At 36.7% G+C, this 20,540-nt stretch overlaps 2 protein-coding genes across 3 annotated transcripts; both read left to right on the plus strand.

The window, feature by feature from the left end:
* The first annotated feature begins 440 nt into the window (after nucleotides 1-440).
* On the plus strand, nucleotides 441-12,781 carry rec8b (REC8 meiotic recombination protein b). Of its 2 annotated transcripts, none has more exons than XM_059524105.1 (18): nucleotides 441-705; nucleotides 1,085-1,153; nucleotides 1,303-1,445; nucleotides 3,011-3,086; nucleotides 3,246-3,366; nucleotides 3,586-3,643; nucleotides 3,733-3,800; nucleotides 4,101-4,182; nucleotides 4,849-4,930; nucleotides 5,951-6,107; nucleotides 6,301-6,441; nucleotides 7,342-7,414; nucleotides 7,735-7,892; nucleotides 11,558-11,606; nucleotides 11,762-11,837; nucleotides 12,037-12,153; nucleotides 12,259-12,365; nucleotides 12,453-12,781. In XM_059524105.1, the coding sequence occupies exons 1-18, from the start codon at nucleotides 650-652 to the stop codon at nucleotides 12,527-12,529; spliced, it is 1,710 nt and encodes a 569-aa protein (XP_059380088.1). In that variant the 5' UTR covers nucleotides 441-649; the 3' UTR covers nucleotides 12,530-12,781. The 2 variants fall into 2 exon arrangements, with proteins under 2 accessions (XP_059380088.1, XP_059380089.1); XM_059524106.1 differs by having other exon boundaries at nucleotides 3,589-3,643.
* A 5,013-nt stretch (nucleotides 12,782-17,794) lies between these two features.
* si:ch211-196f5.2 (uncharacterized protein LOC556372 homolog) lies at nucleotides 17,795-20,336 on the plus strand. Its single transcript, XM_059524461.1, has 3 exons — nucleotides 17,795-18,414; nucleotides 18,497-18,726; nucleotides 19,839-20,336. The coding sequence occupies exons 1-3, from the start codon at nucleotides 18,143-18,145 to the stop codon at nucleotides 19,949-19,951; spliced, it is 615 nt and encodes a 204-aa protein (XP_059380444.1). The 5' UTR covers nucleotides 17,795-18,142; the 3' UTR covers nucleotides 19,952-20,336.
* Nucleotides 20,337-20,540: the final 204 nt, after the last annotated feature.

Raw genomic sequence — 20,540 nt, forward strand, 5'->3', positions numbered from 1 at the left:
CTCTTTGACAGATTTTGACAGGATAAATTTATTTTCCCCACAAATAGCGAGGGTATTTATGCCCAAAGTGATCAATGTTATGGCGTTTGTAGGGTAACATAATTTATTAGACATTCTGATTGTCACACAAATAAATAATTTATCAATGAGTCACTTTAAACCATAAACCATACGTTTGTAAAATCTAAAATGGGTTTTGATCTGAGCGTTTTTTCTTTAGTCATTTATGTCCTATCAGAGACAAATTATAATTAAAGGACTTTGGTCATATGCAGAGAAATATTTAAAAAATATTACAATTATCTAGACCATCGAATGTGTGTCAAAACATAAGCTGCCTACCAAGACAGCACTGTAGAGCCTCAAAACCTGTTTTTATACAGTCTATGCTCAAAACGCGCCAAAATGCTCTCTAAGCTCTCTAAGCTTTGAGACGCAGCCCACGTCATCTGTCAATCATTCCTTACAGAAATAACTGACTGAAAAACATTAACGTTACCCCATTGATTTAGTATCTGAGGAAATACACATTATCTCTTCGTGTTTTTGGCAAAAGTAACGTTAAAGTGCGACCAAAGGTTATCAGATTAGATTTTAAATTAGATATCGATTGGGTTGAGATTTGTGTAAAACCGAACTCTGAGGTAAAATGTTTTATTATCCAAACGTGCTTCAACGTCACACTGGCTGCTTCTCTACTATTTGGTAAGTTAACGTTACTTTAATTTAGTGTAAAAAATTATAATTAAAAATAATTAAACTATAATTAAAACTAACGTGAAATACTGGCCGATTTTTAAATAAATTAATAACGGGATCATTTTTTCTATGCTACTAACGTTAACCACGCTGAGGTAAAGTTTTTTGACACCTAACGTTAACGTTAGCTAACTTTTTAAGTTAGTCAAATGTAAGTCTATAAAATGTGCAAAGTTAAAATAAACTCCATAGAAGGTGCACAGTTATACCGAACCTACAATTAGACACACTATTATTTGATTCAACAGAACATTTAAAAAGAGAGGATAATGTCAAAACATTGAGTGAAGTTTTGTTTGTTGAACTTTGTTTGTTTTGTTTTCAGGTTGGCAGCTACTAAAGGCATCAGAATTTCCAGAAGAGATTATCTCAAGGTCAACGTCAGGCGAACATGGTCAGAGAAATGTTTCTCGTTCAAAATAACGTTATCACAATATCAAAGTAGATGATAACGAGTGGTATTGTTTCTTTCATGGGTGTTTTGTTCTTTTTGTCATAATTGTAAAATGTTTATCAGTAGGTTATGTTTGTGTGTATATTTAGTGAGGACATTGTGGATTACGTGATGGTTCAGGTTCCTCCAGTCCATCCCAGTCTTCCCCGGCCCCGTTTCTCTCTGTACCTGTCCTCTCAGCTTCAGTATGGTGTAGTCATCGTCTACCATCGCCAGTGTGCTTTTCTGCTGGGTGAGATAGTCATCATGACTGTAGAAGCATTGACCAGTGTAGATAGTACTGCTTCGCTTCACATTTATGAACATTTCTACAACATGCCACTTATTTCAGTCCAACCAAAACTGATCAAAGCAACATGTACAAAAAAACTAAGGACACTTTATAGCATAATATTTAAAAAGAGTACTTATTATGAAAATACGATACTTTTGAAAAGAATATACTTGAGTGCAAAATGAATGTAATATTTTTGGACACTTAAATAATGTTTTTTGCAATTAAATTAATAATTTGTTCACCTTAGCATTGTTCCAAACCTGTATTTTAGACTTTCTTCTGTGGAACACAAAGGAAGATATTTTTTAAGAATGTTGGTAACCAAAAATTATTTTTCACATTCTATATATTATATTTTTTGATTGGAACTCAAACCGTTTGGTTACTAACATTCTTTAAACTTCTTTAAAACATGACAAAGTATTAAAATATAATGATTTAAATTGTATTTTATTGTAAAACTTTTAATTTGACGTTATTACAAACTGCTTGTTTTTAAAATGTACTTCAGCATGTTAAGAAACATAAGTTATGAAAGTGTACTCTAAGTACATTTAAGTGGCCTTTTATTATATTAATATTGTATACTATGCAAGAATAGAATATACTTTTAAGATTTACACTGTACACTGTACACTGCTAGTGCACTTTGAATATGATTAAGCACACTTCTATTTCACTGGGGATGTGCAATGCAAGACCAACAAAACATGTAAAACATGCACATTGCCAAGCATTGAGTGTGTTCAGAGATTAGCATGGAACCGATAAGCACCCGTTAATCAGAGAACAATTCAAGTAGGCTAAGACTGAAAGTATTAATCAAAATGACATGATCTCAGAAAATCGCAGACAGAAATTAAGACACATGTAAAGAGGAGCAAACAGATGCATTTTGCTTTAATAAGGTATCATCTCAAAATAGACAAGCTGAACAAACCGCTTAGAGGTGTTTAATTTATGAGCAGGACAAAATTGAACAGAATTCATTTGAATATCAAATGACCTTAAAATGATGTTTGGACAACAATATTTTCCACTGTGAAGACCAATTCCAACTCCAGTCCACCCAAATCATTTATCAAAACTTAACTGCAAAAACAGGCAGGAAATCATCAGGGTTATGATATCAAAATGAGAACATTAACATATGATTTACATTTAATATTCATAAAATGTCCCAACCTGAAAAGTGTTAAATATGTCAGTACACAGAATAATTATTACAGAGGTCAAATGGGTATGAAAGTCTTCAAGGTACAGTATTTTTTTTATTAAATTATTTTATCTTTTATTTTATTTAAGGATAATAGAGAGGTTGTAAAAGTTTATAATTAATTGAATTACTACATTAATAAGAAATAAAAATGTTAGCGCAAGAATCCTTGGTTTACATTATAATCAAATGAAATCAATATTCAAACAAATGAATACAGTCTTAATATTCCATTACATTGTCTGCAAATGTGCTTTAATATACAGAAATAAACTAAAAAATGTTCTGTTTCATTTCCCCGCAGAGGAGGTCCAGCAGACCATCGAGCGTTTGCTTCGCTCAAAGAGACACTTGAACATTGACATGCCAGACACCGATAGGTCAGAATCAGGGTCGTCACTGTCATGTTGTGTCACTAATGTTATTCATTCTGACACAAACGTTCATATTGTTCCCATACACCCGTGACAGCTGTTTATAGGAGTGCTGTTGCTATGATTCCCCCTGAGAAGCTGTTCTGGGATCTTGTTTTCTTCTAGGTTGGTGCTGAATGTCCCAGACACTCTGTTCCAGCTGGAGGAGGCAGAGTGGGCACTGGAGCCATTTTTTGGAGTGATGGGGGTCGACTGTGAGCCGCCTAGTCCTTGCTTGTCATCTCAGGTGATGATCTGCATGATATACATACAGTCTGCGTGAATTATTCATTGGAGTCACATCTAGAGACCAGAATATCTCGGATCCACGAAGCATCTGTATAGCAACTGATAAAAACCTCAGACTTTAGAGTTCATAATAGTGAATTTAACTAATACATCACATTAATCTCATCCCTAACCTTTTTGAGCCATTAAGCCATGAATTTATTGTTTATCATCAAAGCAGTTTACAGAGGGTTCATCTCCTCTGGTGGCCAGAAAGGAAATTACATCACCTAAAGGTGAGATTTTGAAATATTGCAGCTGATGTTGATCAAAGAGTTGCTTTTTATGGTTTTCACCCAATCTCTGCCTGTCTTTCCCTTTCAAGGCCTCATTGCTTCTTCTGAATCAATCACTATCAAAGACGCTGAGCTGGTGCCTGTGCTAGCAGCCGAGGTGATCTACATGCCTCGCACTCCTCCATACTGGCAATAGAAAATGGATAGAGATCTATATTTGAGTCTGTGTCCGCAGCCTTTACTAACACCAAACACATGACGCTACTTCTGTACCATTTGCCCCCACAAAATTCATACAGCTCTATGTGAAGTTTTGGATGAAAACAGATCATCTACCCACATGAAGCTTAGTCACGGATAACACCAGATGATATTATTCATTCCTTTTAATCTGTGTTTATTGTACCACACAATTCATATGTTGTTTCCCAATCTCGTGTTCCTGATTATATTCCAGTTTGGTGGTGCAGAGTTACCTGAAGCCACGGCTCTGGAGATCGACATGCTAATGGAACAGCAAGATCAGTTCCATCTTGGTGGTGAGATTGATAGAAACTGATAGATAGACACCTAAATGAATATTGATCTCAATTAATAGAGCTAATGTGTCATTATTAGCCATTCACAGGCCCACACAGAATTCTTGCCCACAGAAGTCTGCAGAATGCTTCGACAGACCACATCTCCCGCACCTTGTGTGTTCGTTTATTAAATATTTTGGCTAATTTGATGAATGCATTAAGTGTAGTACTCTCAGCTACATTTAATACATTTACCATTTCCATCCCAATAGGAAAAATACAATATTTTTACAATATTACAATACATGATAAATACAGTAAAAACAGTAATATTATGAAATATCACTATTTAAAATAACAGTTTTAATATATTTAAAATGTAATTTATTCCTAAATATTCAGCATTTTTATTATTATAAATGTTGTGCTGCTTTATTATTTTTTGTGGAAACTGACATGTTTTTTTTTTTTTCTCGTTTTTTTTTTCAGGATTCTTTAATTAATAGTTTACGGATCAAATAAATAATTCTTTATAAAAAAATAGTTATCTCTTAAAATCCATCACAGAAAATGGCAAAAATATATGCCTGCACTCATTTGTAACCTGATCACTTAGATCACTTAGACTGTAACTGCCTGCTACAAATAGCGTTAACTATAAGTCTTTTCTGAATGCTCTTTCAGATGAGGAAGATAAGGAGAGAGAGAGGGCGACAGAAGTGGAGAAATCAGGAGATCTGGATCCTGCTATGGTCTCCATAGAACAGTGAGTAACACTGAGGGAAATAGAGATAAGAAGGTTAAAGGTTTATTTCACCCAAAAATGAAAATTAGCTTGTGTTTTACTCACCCTCGAGGCATCCGAGTTGTATATGACTTTCTTCTTTGAGACGAATCTAGTCGGAGTTATATAAAAAATTGTCCTGGCTATTCCAAGCTCTATCATTGCAGTCAGCGGTTGTTGCAGTATGGAACTAGACTGTCTGCACTGTAATTTTGCAAGATCTGCTTGTTCAGACAGTGTAGTCAATAACTGTAATAATAATAATAATAATATCTATTTAATGGTAATGACATAAGCTTCAGGACAATGTTAATGGTTTTTACAAGAACTGAGAGTGTCATTGTGAAAATTATGCATTTCTTCATGCCCATCATGACATCTTGCTGCAGTGCTGAACTCGTGGAGTGCAACATAAAAGCATTGATGTATTTTAATAAATGATGCACTCATTCACTGCACAGTAGATGCCACAGTTCACGGTATAAGGAAAGAGAGCGCAAACATAGTAATTTGAACATTACTGAGCATTTTCTACAATATTACATACACGTTGAAACTTAAATGACCTAAACTACTTTAAATCCAGTCCAAATCCTTTTTAGGTTGAAGTATATTTCATTTAATTTCATACATTCATTCATAAATAAATGAATAAGATTTTGATCAGATTTTAAACCACGTCAATGTGGTTTTGTTTTCACTTCATGGAAAATACTTATGGATTTATGGACTTACTTAATACTTTTATGGATTTTCATGCTTTTTGATTTGTTTTGTTTTGAAAATTGAGCAGTCAGGCAGACTCTTGATTTGGTTGAGACCCAAGAAAACATCAATTTAGATGCCAGCTGTTGGGCCAAATGTCTTTGAATTAAATATATCTAAAATAAAGAATCTGCTTGACTGCACAGTTTAATGGAGCCTGTAATGTTGGCCTGAACTGGCTGCTTGTGTTTACCGGGTTCTCGTGGTTTTCAACCATCACTGAATGCATGTGTTCAGACTGAAGAACAGCGAGTGCATCGTGGATGAGGGGAATGGGCGTCCCATGGAAGTCACCTTAGATAGGGTGGCTATGGAGATGACCCCTCCTCCAATCACCATGCCACCAACCACAGAAGCCAGTGAGAGAGATGTGGCGATGGAGCGCTCCAGTGAGGTTTGTGTGTGTAGCCATGTCCACATTTTCTTGCACATTATGCTCTAGTGTTATATAATCCATATGTGTTTTGAAGCGTGAATGCTTTTGTAGCAGAGGCAGTTACATTGGCCTGAATCCACAACAGTGTGCTCAGTGTCTTAATAACCTCTCGCTCTTTCATTCTTTCTCTTGTTTTGTCCCTTATTCTCAGACACTCCTAGTGGAGCAGGCTGTGCCTCCAAAGAGACGGGGTCGCAAACGGCAACTGACCTTCGCTGACCAAAACACACAGATTTCCCAGGATGCAATGAGGCAACAAATCAACAACCCTCTGATTGAAACTCAATCTCTGGTGGGAGCTCTGTGATAGATAACTAATCTAATCAGTAGTGCTGGAAATCTTTAGACACCTCATGATTTGATTGGATGTAGTTTCAGGGAGTCACGGTGTGATTACAACTCTAACTCTTAATTCAGTCATTTCCAAAATAAGAAGCAATTGCAATAAATAAAATAATTTAATACATACTTTTAGTAATGTTTGTAATACGTACTGTACAAAAGTTTTTAGTCGACAAGATTGTTTTGATGTTGCTTGAAAGAAGTCTTGTGTGCTCATCAAGGCTGCATTTATTTGATAAAAAATACAATAAAACAGTAATTAATAATATAATATGACAATTTTAAATAACCGTTTTCTATTTAATATATTTAAAAATGTTATGTATTCTTGTGATAGCGAAGCTGAATTTTCAGCAGCATTTACTCCAGTCGTCAGTGTCACATGATCCTTCAGAAATCATTCTTATATGATGGTTTGCTTCTTAAGAAACATTTATTATTGTTAATGATGAAAACATTTGTGCTGCTTAATATTTTTTTATTATGGAAACTGTGATGCATTCTATTCATTCATAGATGAATAAAAAGTTCAAAAGATTAGCAATTACTTTTAAATGGTATAAAAGTATTTAATCAGTGTCCCTGCTGAATAAAAGTATTAATAAATATTACATTTTTACTTACCCCGAACTTTTAAACTGTAGTATGTATTGCAGTATGATAATGTATGTACATTTAATATTTTAAATATTTTTGTAATATTTTCTTTTAGAAATGGCAAAGCATCTGTTTGCTGTTTAATCTTTTATTTTTTAACTCTATAAAATAATTTGCTTGTGTGATAAATATGTGATTCTCTTTATCTAATTCTGCCCATCTGTCTCCAACTTTCTTTCTTATTTTTCTCTAGTCTGAGACTCTCCTAAGTATTCCTGCCTCTCGCAAGTCATCAGCAGCAGTTCTGCTCAGCACACCGTGTAACTGTATGTTGTGTCACACTGTGGCCCAGCACCACTCATAAATACTTGCTCATATATATATATATATATATATATTTTTAATATCATTGGACATAAAGTAATAAACATAATGTATAATTTTTTTATTTGATCACGTAAACAACACAAATATTTATCAACAAACTGAAACTACTGCATCAGCTCCTTTAACTTGCACTGAACAGTTTAGCAAATCACAATAATGAAACCACTGGACCATCAAAAGGCTCAGCAGTTTTATTAGAAATCAGGAAGCACACTCCACTCTTATAACCACTGACATGCCTCCCCTCCTTGCATTGCAGTGCTCATCCACCCTGACCTCCAGGCACTATGGAAATGCTGCAGTGTTTTTTCTGTGCTCCCCCGTTCCTCCAGGAAACGGCAGGTGCAAGAGGAGAGTGAGCTGTGGGAGATGGAGAAAGAAAGAGGAACGGAGAGGAGCCGGGAGTCTAGCAGAGAGGTGAAGAAGTCTTAAGTTGCTCATCTGCTCATGTCAGCCTCAGAACCAATGACATGATCTGGTGGATACATTTTTACTAACATATACACTATTGGTTCACCCAAAGATGGAAATCATTTTATCATATACTCATGTGATAACTGATTATATACTTATCCACATGACACAAGGTTTTTAAAAATGATATCAGAATAATCATTTATGGGAGAACTACCCTTTTAAAGCCCTTGTGAAAAAGAAGTGCACTTCATTGTATTGAACATGCACTGGTGGTGTACTTCAAACCTTACAATAATAATAAAAAAACTGTACAGATATTATCATTCTAATGAAATACTCCATTTAAGTGTACTTTACAAGTGTACTTTTACAACTTTGTTTCCAAGCTAGCACACTTAAAAGGGATAGCTCACCCAATGAAAATTACCCCATGATTTACACACCCTCAACCCTAGGAGTATTTCTTCTTCCAGTTACATATTAAAATGCCCTAGCTCTTCTTAGCTTTATAATGGCAGTGAATGGGTGTTGAGATTTTGAAGTACAAAAAAGTGCATCCATTAAGGATGTAACGATTAACCGCGAGCCAGTTGAAAATCGATCCAAATGTGATGATTCAAATTGGTTGAGATGCTAAACAAATCGTGATTCATTTAGGGGTAGGAGTTTATATGAATGTATGTCTGAGGGGAATTTATTGTATTGAGAAAAAAATTGATAGTATTTTTTATTTCCATCTTGCCTCTGTATAATGCAGATTAAAGTTTAGAAGTGCTTTGCTTTGTTTACAGAGGTAACAAGAAAAAGCTTTAAACGCCACCTGCTGGCAAAGAGTGAATCTGCGTCAAACCACTGTGTTTTAGCTTCAGATTTTGAAATTATACATGTACATGTATAGCCTGGTTAAAACCAGACCCTTTTCAGTTGAAACTGAGTTAGGGTCTGGCAAAGCCTATTAGACATCTCGTTTCTAAAGGGGCGTCACCGACGGACCTCGTTCAAATGCCTCTGGGCGCAATAGGATAGACCTAAAACCAATCAGAGCGATGAAGGAGATGACGTATGCAGACTTGAAGGCTTCAAGTGTTGTTCTTTGCTCGGGTTTTAACGCAAAGTTAAAGTTTAAATCACTTAAAACAGACGCGATAGCAGTTTCGAACGAATGTTCCTCTGCAGCATCCATCTTTGTAATGTACAAAATCTGCTTTACCGTCGTTGCGCTGTCGTCATCGTGTAAACCCCGCCTCAACGTTTCTGATTGGTGCCACGATTTCGGCGGCACAGAAACGAGCTAGATAGTCCTCTTTGCCAGACTATTCTGTAGAGAGAATTGAAATTCGCCGGAAGTAGTCTGGGTTTTCCCAGGCTAGTACATGTATGCAGCATCTTTGTTTGGATCATAATTAAAATGTAGTGGTTGCCTCTAATTTTAAATGGAAAGAGCACAGACAAAGCCTTATTTTGTTTATATGAAGAGATTTATTTTTTGTGTGTTATTTATTTGATTTGGGGCTAGTTTTAAAATTTCTATTTAGTTTTATTTACATTTACATTATATTTAAATTTTGTTAGGGTTAGGGTTAGAGTTTAATTTTTTATCCAAAAATGACTTACAAATGAGGATAATAGAAGCCATCAAAACCAACAAAAGAGCACATGCACATTTAATTTAGAATTTGTCTTAAATCTAATTTTGACAAAACAAAAAATTGTGAATAGAATAGAATCATGAAATCGAAATCATGAATCGAATCATGAGTTGAGTGAATCGGTACATCCCTAGCATCCATTTATCATAAAAAGCGCCCCACATGACTGGGAATTTAATAAAGGCTTTCTGAAGTAAATCGAAGTGAATTTGTGTAAAAATCCATCCATATTATACTATCCATATTTAAAACTTTATAAATAATAATCTCTTGCTTCCACAAACTGTCGTACATGTGTTCGCAATAGAACACCATTCCAGCAGTCGACGTAAGATGTAGGCATACTGTAAGCTCCAGTAAGAAGTGACGAATGCGGAAAGCGCAATGGAAAGAACAAAAACACTGTTCACAAATTAGAAATACAAAACAACAATTTGTTAAAAAAAAAAAAATGTTGGGAGTATTTTGATTTAAGCCAAGAGGAGATTGTTTTTCCTTTGCTGTTAACAAAATTTGGTTCTCATGAAACTAGCATATTCTCACAGGAGCTTACACTCCACCTACATTCTACATCATCCACTCTACAATATTAATATTTTTCTTACACAGCCTCTTTGCTTTTCTTAAAGGGTACGTATTATGCAAAATCCACTTTTACATGGTGTTTAGACATAAATCTGTGTTGGCAGTGTGTGAAATCCACCCACTCCTTATGTTTGAATAATAACTCCCAGAGCCATTTGGAGCACTTTTTTTGATAGATGGATGCACTTATGGGACTTCAAAATCACACACACTGATCAGACTGGTTGCCCACTGAAGCTAAGCAGGGTTAAGCCTGGTCAGTACCTGGGTGGGAGACATGTGGGAAAACTAGGTTGCTGCTGGAAGAGTAAAAGTGTTAGTGAGGCCAGCAGGGGGTGCTCACCCTGGGGTCTGTGTGGGTCCTAGCGCCCCAGTATAGTGACAGGGATACTATACTGTCAGAAAAGCACTGTCTTTTGGATGATACATTAAACCAAGGTCCTGACTCTTTGTGGTCATTTAAAATCACATGACACTTCTCATGAGGAAGTCGTGGCCTAGTGGTTAGAGAGTTTGACTAAAAAGGTTGTGGGTTCGTGTCTCTTGAGCAAGGCACTGCTCCCCTCGCTGCAGCATAAATGGCTGCCCTCTGTGTGTGTGTGTGTGTGTGTGTGTGTGTGTGCGCGCGCACAAACTTTGGATCGGTTAAATTCAGAGCACGAATTCTGAGTATGGGTCGCCATACTTGGCTGTATGTCACATCACTAAAGAGTAGGGGTGTTTCGCCAGTGTCCTTGCCAATTTGCCCCCCAGGCCACTGTCAATCATGGGAGTCATTTTTATTTTGGTGTGAACTATCCCTTTAAGTACACTATTAAAAGTAAGTGCGTTTTTAAAAGCTTTTACTTTATAGTACATTTTAAATTATTGTTATAACCATCTGTTTTCGGGCTTTACATAAGCTTTTATTAAAATCTAAAAAACAAGCCATACTGAAAAAGTCTCTCAACTAACAAGAACTAGAACAGTGAAAGCAACTACCTTGCTATAAGTTTTAAATGTTTTTTAAAATTGTGTGTGTGTGTGTGTGTGTGTGTGTGTGTGTGTAGAACTACTGTTTGCAAGCATCAACATTTTTTCTTCTTTTTTTGGCTTATGATGGCATTTTCTGATTTATTGAAATAGAAAAGATATCCAGAATCGCCTCTGTGGAAACCATTAATATGTCAACAAAATGAAACAAGAATTTTAAACTTGGGCTTTATCCAATGTTCAGATTTTTGTTTAGGAAATGTATGCAAATTAAAGAATATTTTAATAGAAAGTGCCTCATTTGTGTATTTAAGTGCCTGGAAACATTCCATTCACGTATGCTTTTAAAATATCTGATTGGTAGCAAGTGCTCCTAATAAAAGTATGCTAAAGTGTACTTTTTTCTCTCTAGAGATTCCTTAACCCACTTCCCTTTCTGTGTGTTTTGTGGATGTTTAGGTGCTCAGGGAATCTGGTGCAGCTGCTCTGGCTCTGTCTGAGCTCTCAGGTGAAAACTAATAAAATCAATGAGATTTCATTGTGAAATCACACCTGTTTTTTTTTGTTTGTTTTATGGATATAAAACACAATGTCAAAGCACTTTCTGAATTACTTTAGCCTCAAAGTTTAAATCAATGTGTGTGTGTGTGTGTGTGTGTCCAGCTGGTTCAGACGTGCCGTTGGATGTGTCTAAAGGAGACAAGTCTCAGAGTGACCTCATCACTCCCACCAGCAGATGGTGAGACATATTAAAAGAAAAACGCAAAATGCATTCTTAAAAAAGAAGCCGTTACTAAACACTGAATGCAGAACATGCGTTATACCCAGGACTGCAGTTTTAAGTCATACGATCTTACTGGCTCATGCATTCATTGTGATAAGAACACTGCAGGTTCAAGTCAGCATGAAATCCTGTGAAATAAACATTGTGTAAATAGGTCTCCTATAGAAGAGGCTCCTGTTTCTATGGAGGTGATATTAGAGGAGCATGTAGAACTGCCACAGGGAGAGGCAGAGCCTGAGATGGATGTTATCACCACTGCCGAACTTCTCCGGTTCGTTGAGAAACTAGTATCTGAACATGTCTTTGTGTGCATAACTGTCTGGTGTGATCCAAACGTCCATCAGATCTTTTTTCAGTCATTCGTTCTGTCATACAGACTGATCAACAGCTTCATCAAACGCTTTGGAAAGGTTTGCTTTCACTCACTGCTGCCCCCAGAGGCCGAGCGCAGCACTACAGCTCATCTGTTCTACAAAATACTGGGTAATCTAGTTTGCACTGAAGGAAATGTCTGTTTTTACTGTTTCACTTCACAGTATATATATGTGATGTGATCTGTTTGTTCTACAGAGATGCTGTGCAGTCTGAAGTTAAGTGCATGTCAGACTGAAGCATTTGGAGTCATCACCCTTACCATGAACCATTGAACACACACCTAAGTGCAAACACACGTGCTCTCAAACATGTTGAACTGTTAGATTGTTTTAAACTTTTTCTGAGTGTACACACACTGTTATGATGAGATATATTAAGCCAGTTCAGATATCAGTTTAAATACGCAGTTTGTAGTCTTGTATTCATAACAAATATAGAAATGGTTATAATATTTCTGATTATGAATTATCAGTTACTGTGATTATTATGTTAACAGTTACATGGTTTTAGATGTAGAGTGAATTGAATTTGTTTAGTGTTTTAACTTTTTATGATGGTTAATGTGTTCATTTTTAACTTTTTATATTATGTTTTTTACTTTTTATATTTAAGTCAATTAGCTGTTCTCAAGTTATGAAAAAATAATAATTTTACAGAATATGAAATGTATATATTTTAGTTTATGAAGTTTTTAGCTGCGCTCAAGTTGTGGAATACATATGCTGAATGAGTTTGTCTCAATGCCAATTGCAATATAATACATTAAAATTTAATACAATTACTGTTTGTGTATATATACATAAAATATATTTTCTATGGGGTAAAAAATGAGAATTTCTCAACTGTCAAATTGGTTTACATACACTGCTTTATATTACTTCATACAAATTACTGTTCTTATAGACCTACAGACCTGCCTAGTATTTACACTGTATAAATAATATTGTACATTTAAACAACTTTACCACATCTAAGGTAAAGATAAATCCTTAAAGTCACAATGTAACAAAAGTAGAGATAGATTTTGTGCTTGATTCTGTCTGTCTGTTGTTGATTGGATGGAGACAATCTGAATGTGAACTTGCAGTCGATTGTAAATAATGTTCAGGGTTTAAGCAGACTGAATGTTTGGAGACCAGACAGAAATCTGTCGTTTCACCAAAAGATCAAGTTATGATGTGTTAATGAGTTCAATTACCCCTATCAGTTTTAGTCCATAGGGGAACACTGCATAACCACTGCAGCATTGAACTTTGTTGACAGTGATCTCACACAGGTCATGATCTCATGCCTGACTTACCTCACGCTGTTAAACTAGTGCCGTGAAGCAGTTATCACAAATGTAACACCAGCCGGCAACAACGACAGAGGACCCGAGCAGCACACTGAACACAACAAAACCCATGCCAACCTTTCTGCTCCGCCGATTACAAAATGTGAGGAGTGACGTATGCAAATCAGACAAATATGATTAAGCAATAGCTAGCATATAGATGAGGAGTCACGGTAAAACTATGAACGGTCAACAACAGCTTCACACCGTCCTCAGACAACCACCATCCCACCCCATAGCACAGACACTGGGAATTTTAGATGATCTGTGAGAAATCATTTAATATTTGGTTTTCTCATGATCAAGGGAATCCCAATACGTTTTGACATAAATGGCTTCATATAGATATTAAGAATTTAACATCACAGTTATGCACACAATCAGAATAAACGTTAAAGGGTGTAATTAATTATTGGCAAGAGCACAAAATTTAAATTTAGATTAATATTTACTGTAGAATTTAGTGAGCACAGCATACTGGAATGTTGCAAACAGCGTATTACTGGAAAAAGAGAACAGAGGTTCAGAGGCCACACTGTGACTCGTGCCACAGGACCATGAACATGCAGAGTTATGAGGTGACATGTTTTCTGAAGGCATTAAAATGTGGCACTTTACTGTAAGCACACAGTAAATCGCTCATTTCAAGTAATCACCTGTCACCCGGGGGGGGGGGGGGGGGCTTACATGCTTAATGTAGTTGGGTTAGGATCCCTTGAGTTAAATCTCTCCCAGACACAGGAAACTACCAAGCTTCAAGTATAGGATGATTCAAAACTTTTCATAACTCTAACACTTACCCATTTGGTGTGAAAAGATTTGTAAGAATATTGGTATATTTAAATAGCTGTGACATTTAAAGGGTTAGTTCACCCAAAAATGAAAATTAGTCTGTTTTACCTCGAGCCATCCTATGCGTATATTACTTTATTCTTTCAGACGAATCCAGTCAGAGTTATATTAAAAATTATCTTTGATCTTTCTAGGTCTGTCGTTGCAGTCATCGGGTGTTGCATTGCTTCAGTCCAAAAGATGTGAAATAAAAAAGCGCCCCTCCTTAAAAAAGGGGTGTTGGGGAGGGCGGTGGTGGGGTGGGGAGGGCGGTAAACAAAGGCCTCTAGCGATTTGATGTGTTTTTTAAAGAAACATTTCCATATTCAAAACACAATAATCACTTGAATCTAGCTTGTGCTCACAGTTTTGAACAGAAGCAGTTCTGGGGGAATGACGTATGAGGTCAGCTTGCGCTGCTCAGAAGTGACGGACATGGAAACGCATCCAAGAAATCAAAACTAAACAACAGTCACTAAGTACAAAACGAGGATTTGTAAATAAAGAATGTCGGAGGATTTCAATATAAGCCAAGAGGAGACTGGTTTTCCTTTGCTAAAGTAAGGAAACTTATAAACAAACTTGTAATGTTGGTTTTCATGAGACTCCGGAGCATGCGCAAAGCTGACCTCATACATCATCAGCCCGGAGCTGCTTCCATGTACAACTGCTGCCTCAAACTACATTAAAGTTATTAATTCGTTTTGAATATGGATATGTTTCTTACAAAAGAGCTGGAGCTGTGTGAGACACTTTTTTTTATGGAAGGGCGCTTTTTATATCGCTTTTGCACTGAAGAAATGCAACACCCGCTGACTGCAACGAAAGAGTTTGAAAGATCAAAGACAGTTTTTATTATAATTCAGACTGGATTCACCTTAAAGAAAAAAGTCACACCTAGGATGCCTCGGGGATGAGTAAAATGCAGTCTAAGGCACTGTCCACAAAAACACGGTTATTTTTAAAACCGCAGCTATTTATACGTGGTTTGGTTGTTCGTCCACACAGTCTCTGGTCCACATGTAAATGCAGCACCAGGATCACTGAAACCGAACATTTTTGAAAACTCCTGCCAGGGTGAGGATATTCAAAAACTCTGGTTGCAATGTTATTATGCAGACAGCAAAACCAGAGTTTTGGGCTTTTTACGTCAGAGCCTGCATCTCCGCCTACTTGAAACTTTTTCAGGATTCTGATTGGCCAACATGGCTTTACGGTTGAGGTTATATCTCTGCCTGGTTTGCCATGCGTGCATTTGTGTTTTCATGTGGATGGAGTTTTTTTTTTTTAAACAGAAGAAGGAAAAAATCAACCGTGTACGTGTGGACATGGCTTAATTTTCATTTTTGGGTGAACTAACCATTTAAAAGTGCTGTATGTAGGATTGACATCAAGTGGTGGAACTAGGTATTGCAGTCCAAATTAAAAATATTTGAGAGGGTTTTTTTCACCCGGCCCATCCTCCTCAGACTTGACACAAATGCAGGTTGCCAGATTTCCAACACCAAACAAGAACAAGTGCACTTGACAATGAATTAAGTGAAATATGCTGTGTTTTCCATTAACTGACAACCCTGGGTACCGAAATACAGTTGGGTCAGCTGGCAGCAGGCAGGTTTTCAAACCAAAACAGAGACCAACATTCCAGCATTTTCAAAGTAGAATAACTGACTAGCATTGTTTTTCAGAAACAAGTAGGCTATGTTGACTATGCATGTTTCTTAAATATCTGCAAACATATTATGGTATTTTTATGCTTTAGTAGAGTAATTTTTTTTTTTTATATTGGGTGCGACAAGCTCTTGGTGCATAAAGAAGAACTGTAAAATTGCAAAGACTAAAGTCTCAAATCCAAAGAGATATTCTTTCTAAAAGTTAAGACTTGTCCACGCCCTCCTAAAACACCTTGTTTAAAACATGACCCACGTGTCTACGTCACTGTGTGGAAAGATTTGCAAAACACCACCCAAATGTTCATGCAAAGAAAGAAAGTGTAACTTTTATTCTCGCTGTAGTATTGTTGTTACCGTCGCCATGTTGTGGAGTGCTGGTCGCTGTGGAAATACATCAACTTCACATTGTGGATCGCTGGATTGGCTTTCACCGTGAAGCGGAATCCAGCATGGGGTCTTCACATGTGGTTACCACAAGCCAGCTAGACACTTCTTCGTCCAATCTGCCGGTCGTTCCTCCCTCAAGCCCACCGCGTGTGACTAATTTTATGGAGGACTGTTTCCTAAACCTACAGAGTAGCCTACAATGGGTCTGCGTTCAAAGGCTATTCTATAGTCTGGCTGTTCTGACTCACAGCCTGTAAGTACATTTTTTATATCGAAAAACACTGATGATTCAAACGCAAGTTTTGAGCAGTGTAGAGTAGCGCTTATTGTTTGTCATTTCTCTGATCACAAATGCAGACATGCATCACAGTACAGTAAGGGGCGTAGCATTTCCATCAAAACACTTGAGGTATTCAGCCAATCACAACGCACTGGATAGCTGGCAAATCAGCGTACACGTTGCTTTTCAGACCAATGAGCTTTGTAAAAATCTACACGTTTCAGAAAGCCGGAGCAATAGAGTAGCAACAATAATGTACATTAGGTGGAAAATAATTTTAATAATTTTAGTTTTTACCTTAAACCGCATTAACACACTGCATTACACCAAATACACAACATGTTATTTCTAGCAATGTCATATGACCCCTTTAATAATTGAAGCCTTAACTAACCTTATTTAGTTAGATAACATTTATATCAATGTTGTTAAGATAAAATAACATTTATATCAACATTATATGAGGGGAACACACAAATTTTGTTAGCTGGTTTGTACAAATGTTAATAAAGCGAGGCTCCTGTGTGTTAGTCTTAGTTAGTTAATCAAAATCATTAGCATCAACATAGTTTGTTAATATTTGGTGCAAAATTTCATGAAGTGAAACCACACAATTTTAATTAGTTGATTTGAGCAAATGTTAGTAACCTGAGGTAGATCTTTTTTAGTTAGATAATCATTATTTGTTTTATTTTTATTTCCACATCAGATGCAAAAAAAATTAAAATAATGAAGGGAACCACCGACGAATTTAGCTGGTTTGTGCAAATGTAAATAAAGTGAAGCCCCAATGGATTTGTTAGTTAAATAATATAATTAAATTAATCATAACTAATTATTTTACAATTGAAGTATTTACAACATTTCATGAAGGGAAACCTCACATTTATTTAGTCTGTACAAAGTTCTTTACTTACTACAACTTGTTAGTTATGTACTACCTTTAAAAGCAATATTGTTTTTTTTATTACAAAATTTGGTGCAAAATTTCAGGAAGGGAAAGAGGCATTAAGCAAGCCTCACAGAGCTAGTTAGTTTGTTCACAGAATAAACTTAAGTTGCATACACAAACACTGGAGAGGGAAAAGATGATTTAATAATATAAACAACACTCCAGTCCATACTGTAATTCGTCAGCCTCTGACAGACTAATAAACCTCACACGTCAGCGCCACATTACACACATTCACACAAACCATTTAAATCTCCACTGGACCTCGGAACGTTCCCCAATGTCTCACACCACCTAAATCCAACAGCACAGAGAGAAGACTCGAGTCTACATCTGCTTTAATTGGATCTCAAATTTGGAAAACAACAGCTGACTTGAGGAGATCAGGGTTATCATTTCAACCAGGGAGGAATCAAAGGAATCAAGTCAATGATTCTAGACGACAGGAAAGAAAACAAAGAGGAGCGACAGCTGCCAGTTAAGCTGGCAGGCCAGGACAAAGAGGCCCATCATGGGGTCAAGCCCCAGGAGAAACAGGTGAATGGTAAAGGCCACTTAAACTCCCCAAACAATCACAAAATGGTAAGAGCAGAGCTGGACTGGACGGTACCCATGTGTGTGCACCTACCCATTGAAGTTCTCAGCCCTGACCAGGCGTTTCCCTTCTTGAACACCACACTCGCTGACCTGGGCATCGAAGAGTGAGTTCAGATTTACAGATGAATTTATGCATTTTTGGGTTAAATATTGCTTTATTGTCTTGATATGTCCATGTGTACCCAGATCAGCAGTGAAGGAGCGTGTGGTGTGGGTGGACACCAAGCGCACCCGTGTGAAGGGCAAGTCTGGGAAGCTGAAGGAGAAGGAGGTGACCGTTCTGGAGGTGCGTGTGAAAGCGCAGCACCCTGGAGAGCGTCAGTGTCAGGAGGTCCTCTACAGCACCGAGTCCCACACCGATCGCTCCTTCTGCAGAAGCGGGGTGGACATCATCCCGTGGAGACACACACAGCCAGGTGGGGACATGGCAAACAACATTCAATTTGACCATTATTCGGGAGTAAATGAGCTGATAAAGTTGATATCAAGCTAAGACTTAGGTAGGCTTATTATAATCATCTAAAATAATATACATATTTGAATTCTATATTCAGTAAAGCAATGGTGTTAACTTGGAGCCTCACTTTTACATTTGCACAAAATAGCTAACTAAATTAATTTTGAAACTAAACGAAGTACTAAAATTAAAAAATAAATAAAAATAAAGCAAAATAGCAATAAAAAGACTAAACAAAACTACTAAAAATTAAGTTAAAAAAAGAAAACTGAAAATACAAAAAATACATAGCTAGTTAAAATGATTAATAAATACTTCAATAGTATAAACATAATAGTTAAATAACATTTCTGCATATGCAGCCCAATAAGAAGTGACTTCTGGATTTTGCAGTTGAAAGCTTATTGAGATGATGTGTTCTGCAGTGGCTTTTGGCTGCCCAGGTTGATTTGTTCTGGCATGTGGATAAGAGTTTAATTTAGAATATGTTTTTGAGAAATAAAGTTCCGCACACATGAAACCTGCCAAATATACACTGAAAAATCAACATTAACACTGAATAATCAAGAAAGAGTAACCATGTACATAAAGACCCAGTTAAATGGAACCAAACAGATTTCACAGTATACTGTTGTTGCTGATGTTCCTTGCACAAATACTTCATCTCCACACTTAATCACAACTGGTATTACTACAGTCCAGTTGAAGTGAATTCTGTCAGCATTTTGTTCAGGCGGTCAGTTCGCATTAGGCACAGTGTCAAGGCTTGCAGTAATATAACGCTCCATTCCTGACATTTAGCTAACAGATGACATCTGCAGATCAGTGAGGTGAGCTAACAGAACGCTCACGGCTGCGGAGTAAGTGTGTTTGGTATTCGCACGCTCAGCACTCTCTCCTGTGGGTCTGTTGAGCGTTTGAGGTTCACTCTCTCCCTAAACATACCTCTTTTCCAACCTCAAAGTCTTCCGGGTTCGTGTGTGGAATTTGTCATGGAAATCTGATGAGTAATAAAATTTCCTATCTAAACATGGTAAAGAACATTCTTGTGTTTCCCTCCCTCCCCCACAGCTGAAAATGAACTCCAGCCGGTGGAAATGACTCTGGCTGTGGACACACTGTCAGAGACCAAGTCCAAATGGCAGAAGACAGAAGAAAAACGAGACTTGCCAAGCGAGGAATGAGTGGTAGACGTTGGAAAGCTAGGCTAAAGCAATCTAACACCTCAGATGACACTTTCAGGCGTTTAAAACTGGTGCACAACAGTCTAAATTCTGTGCTATGCTGTAATTGAAGGATACGTTTTACTTATTTTAAGTGACAGTATAACTAAAGTTTTGTCTAATGTTCTACAAAAAGAGGTTTCAATCAGTTTTTTTGTATTTTAGAATATTCATAAATTTCATCAGGGACAGCTTTAAACTACACACAATGTATCTTCATATGAAATAAATCTTTATTACTCCTCACTAAAACTAACGTTCAATAGTTGTGGGTCAGTAACTTCTTTTTATTTATAAATGCAGCCTTTAAAACCTAAAATAAAAGGGTACACACCCCAAACTTCTGAACAGTTTTTTCATGGTTTCATTTGCTCATGCATAAAAGGGTGCATTAATGATGCAATAAAGAGTTAAAATAAACTCATTCTGCAACATAAAACCCTGTACTTAAAATCTGCACTTTTCTATAATAATAAAAATTTGCTTTTTCAGAAACATTGTGGATTCCTAAACTAATTCTGGATACGTTTTTGCAAATTCATAGCTTTTC

The sequence above is a fragment of the Carassius carassius genome, chromosome 35 (genome assembly GCF_963082965.1).
Source record: "Carassius carassius chromosome 35, fCarCar2.1, whole genome shotgun sequence".
NCBI classification, from domain to species: Eukaryota; Metazoa; Chordata; class Actinopteri; order Cypriniformes; family Cyprinidae; genus Carassius; species Carassius carassius.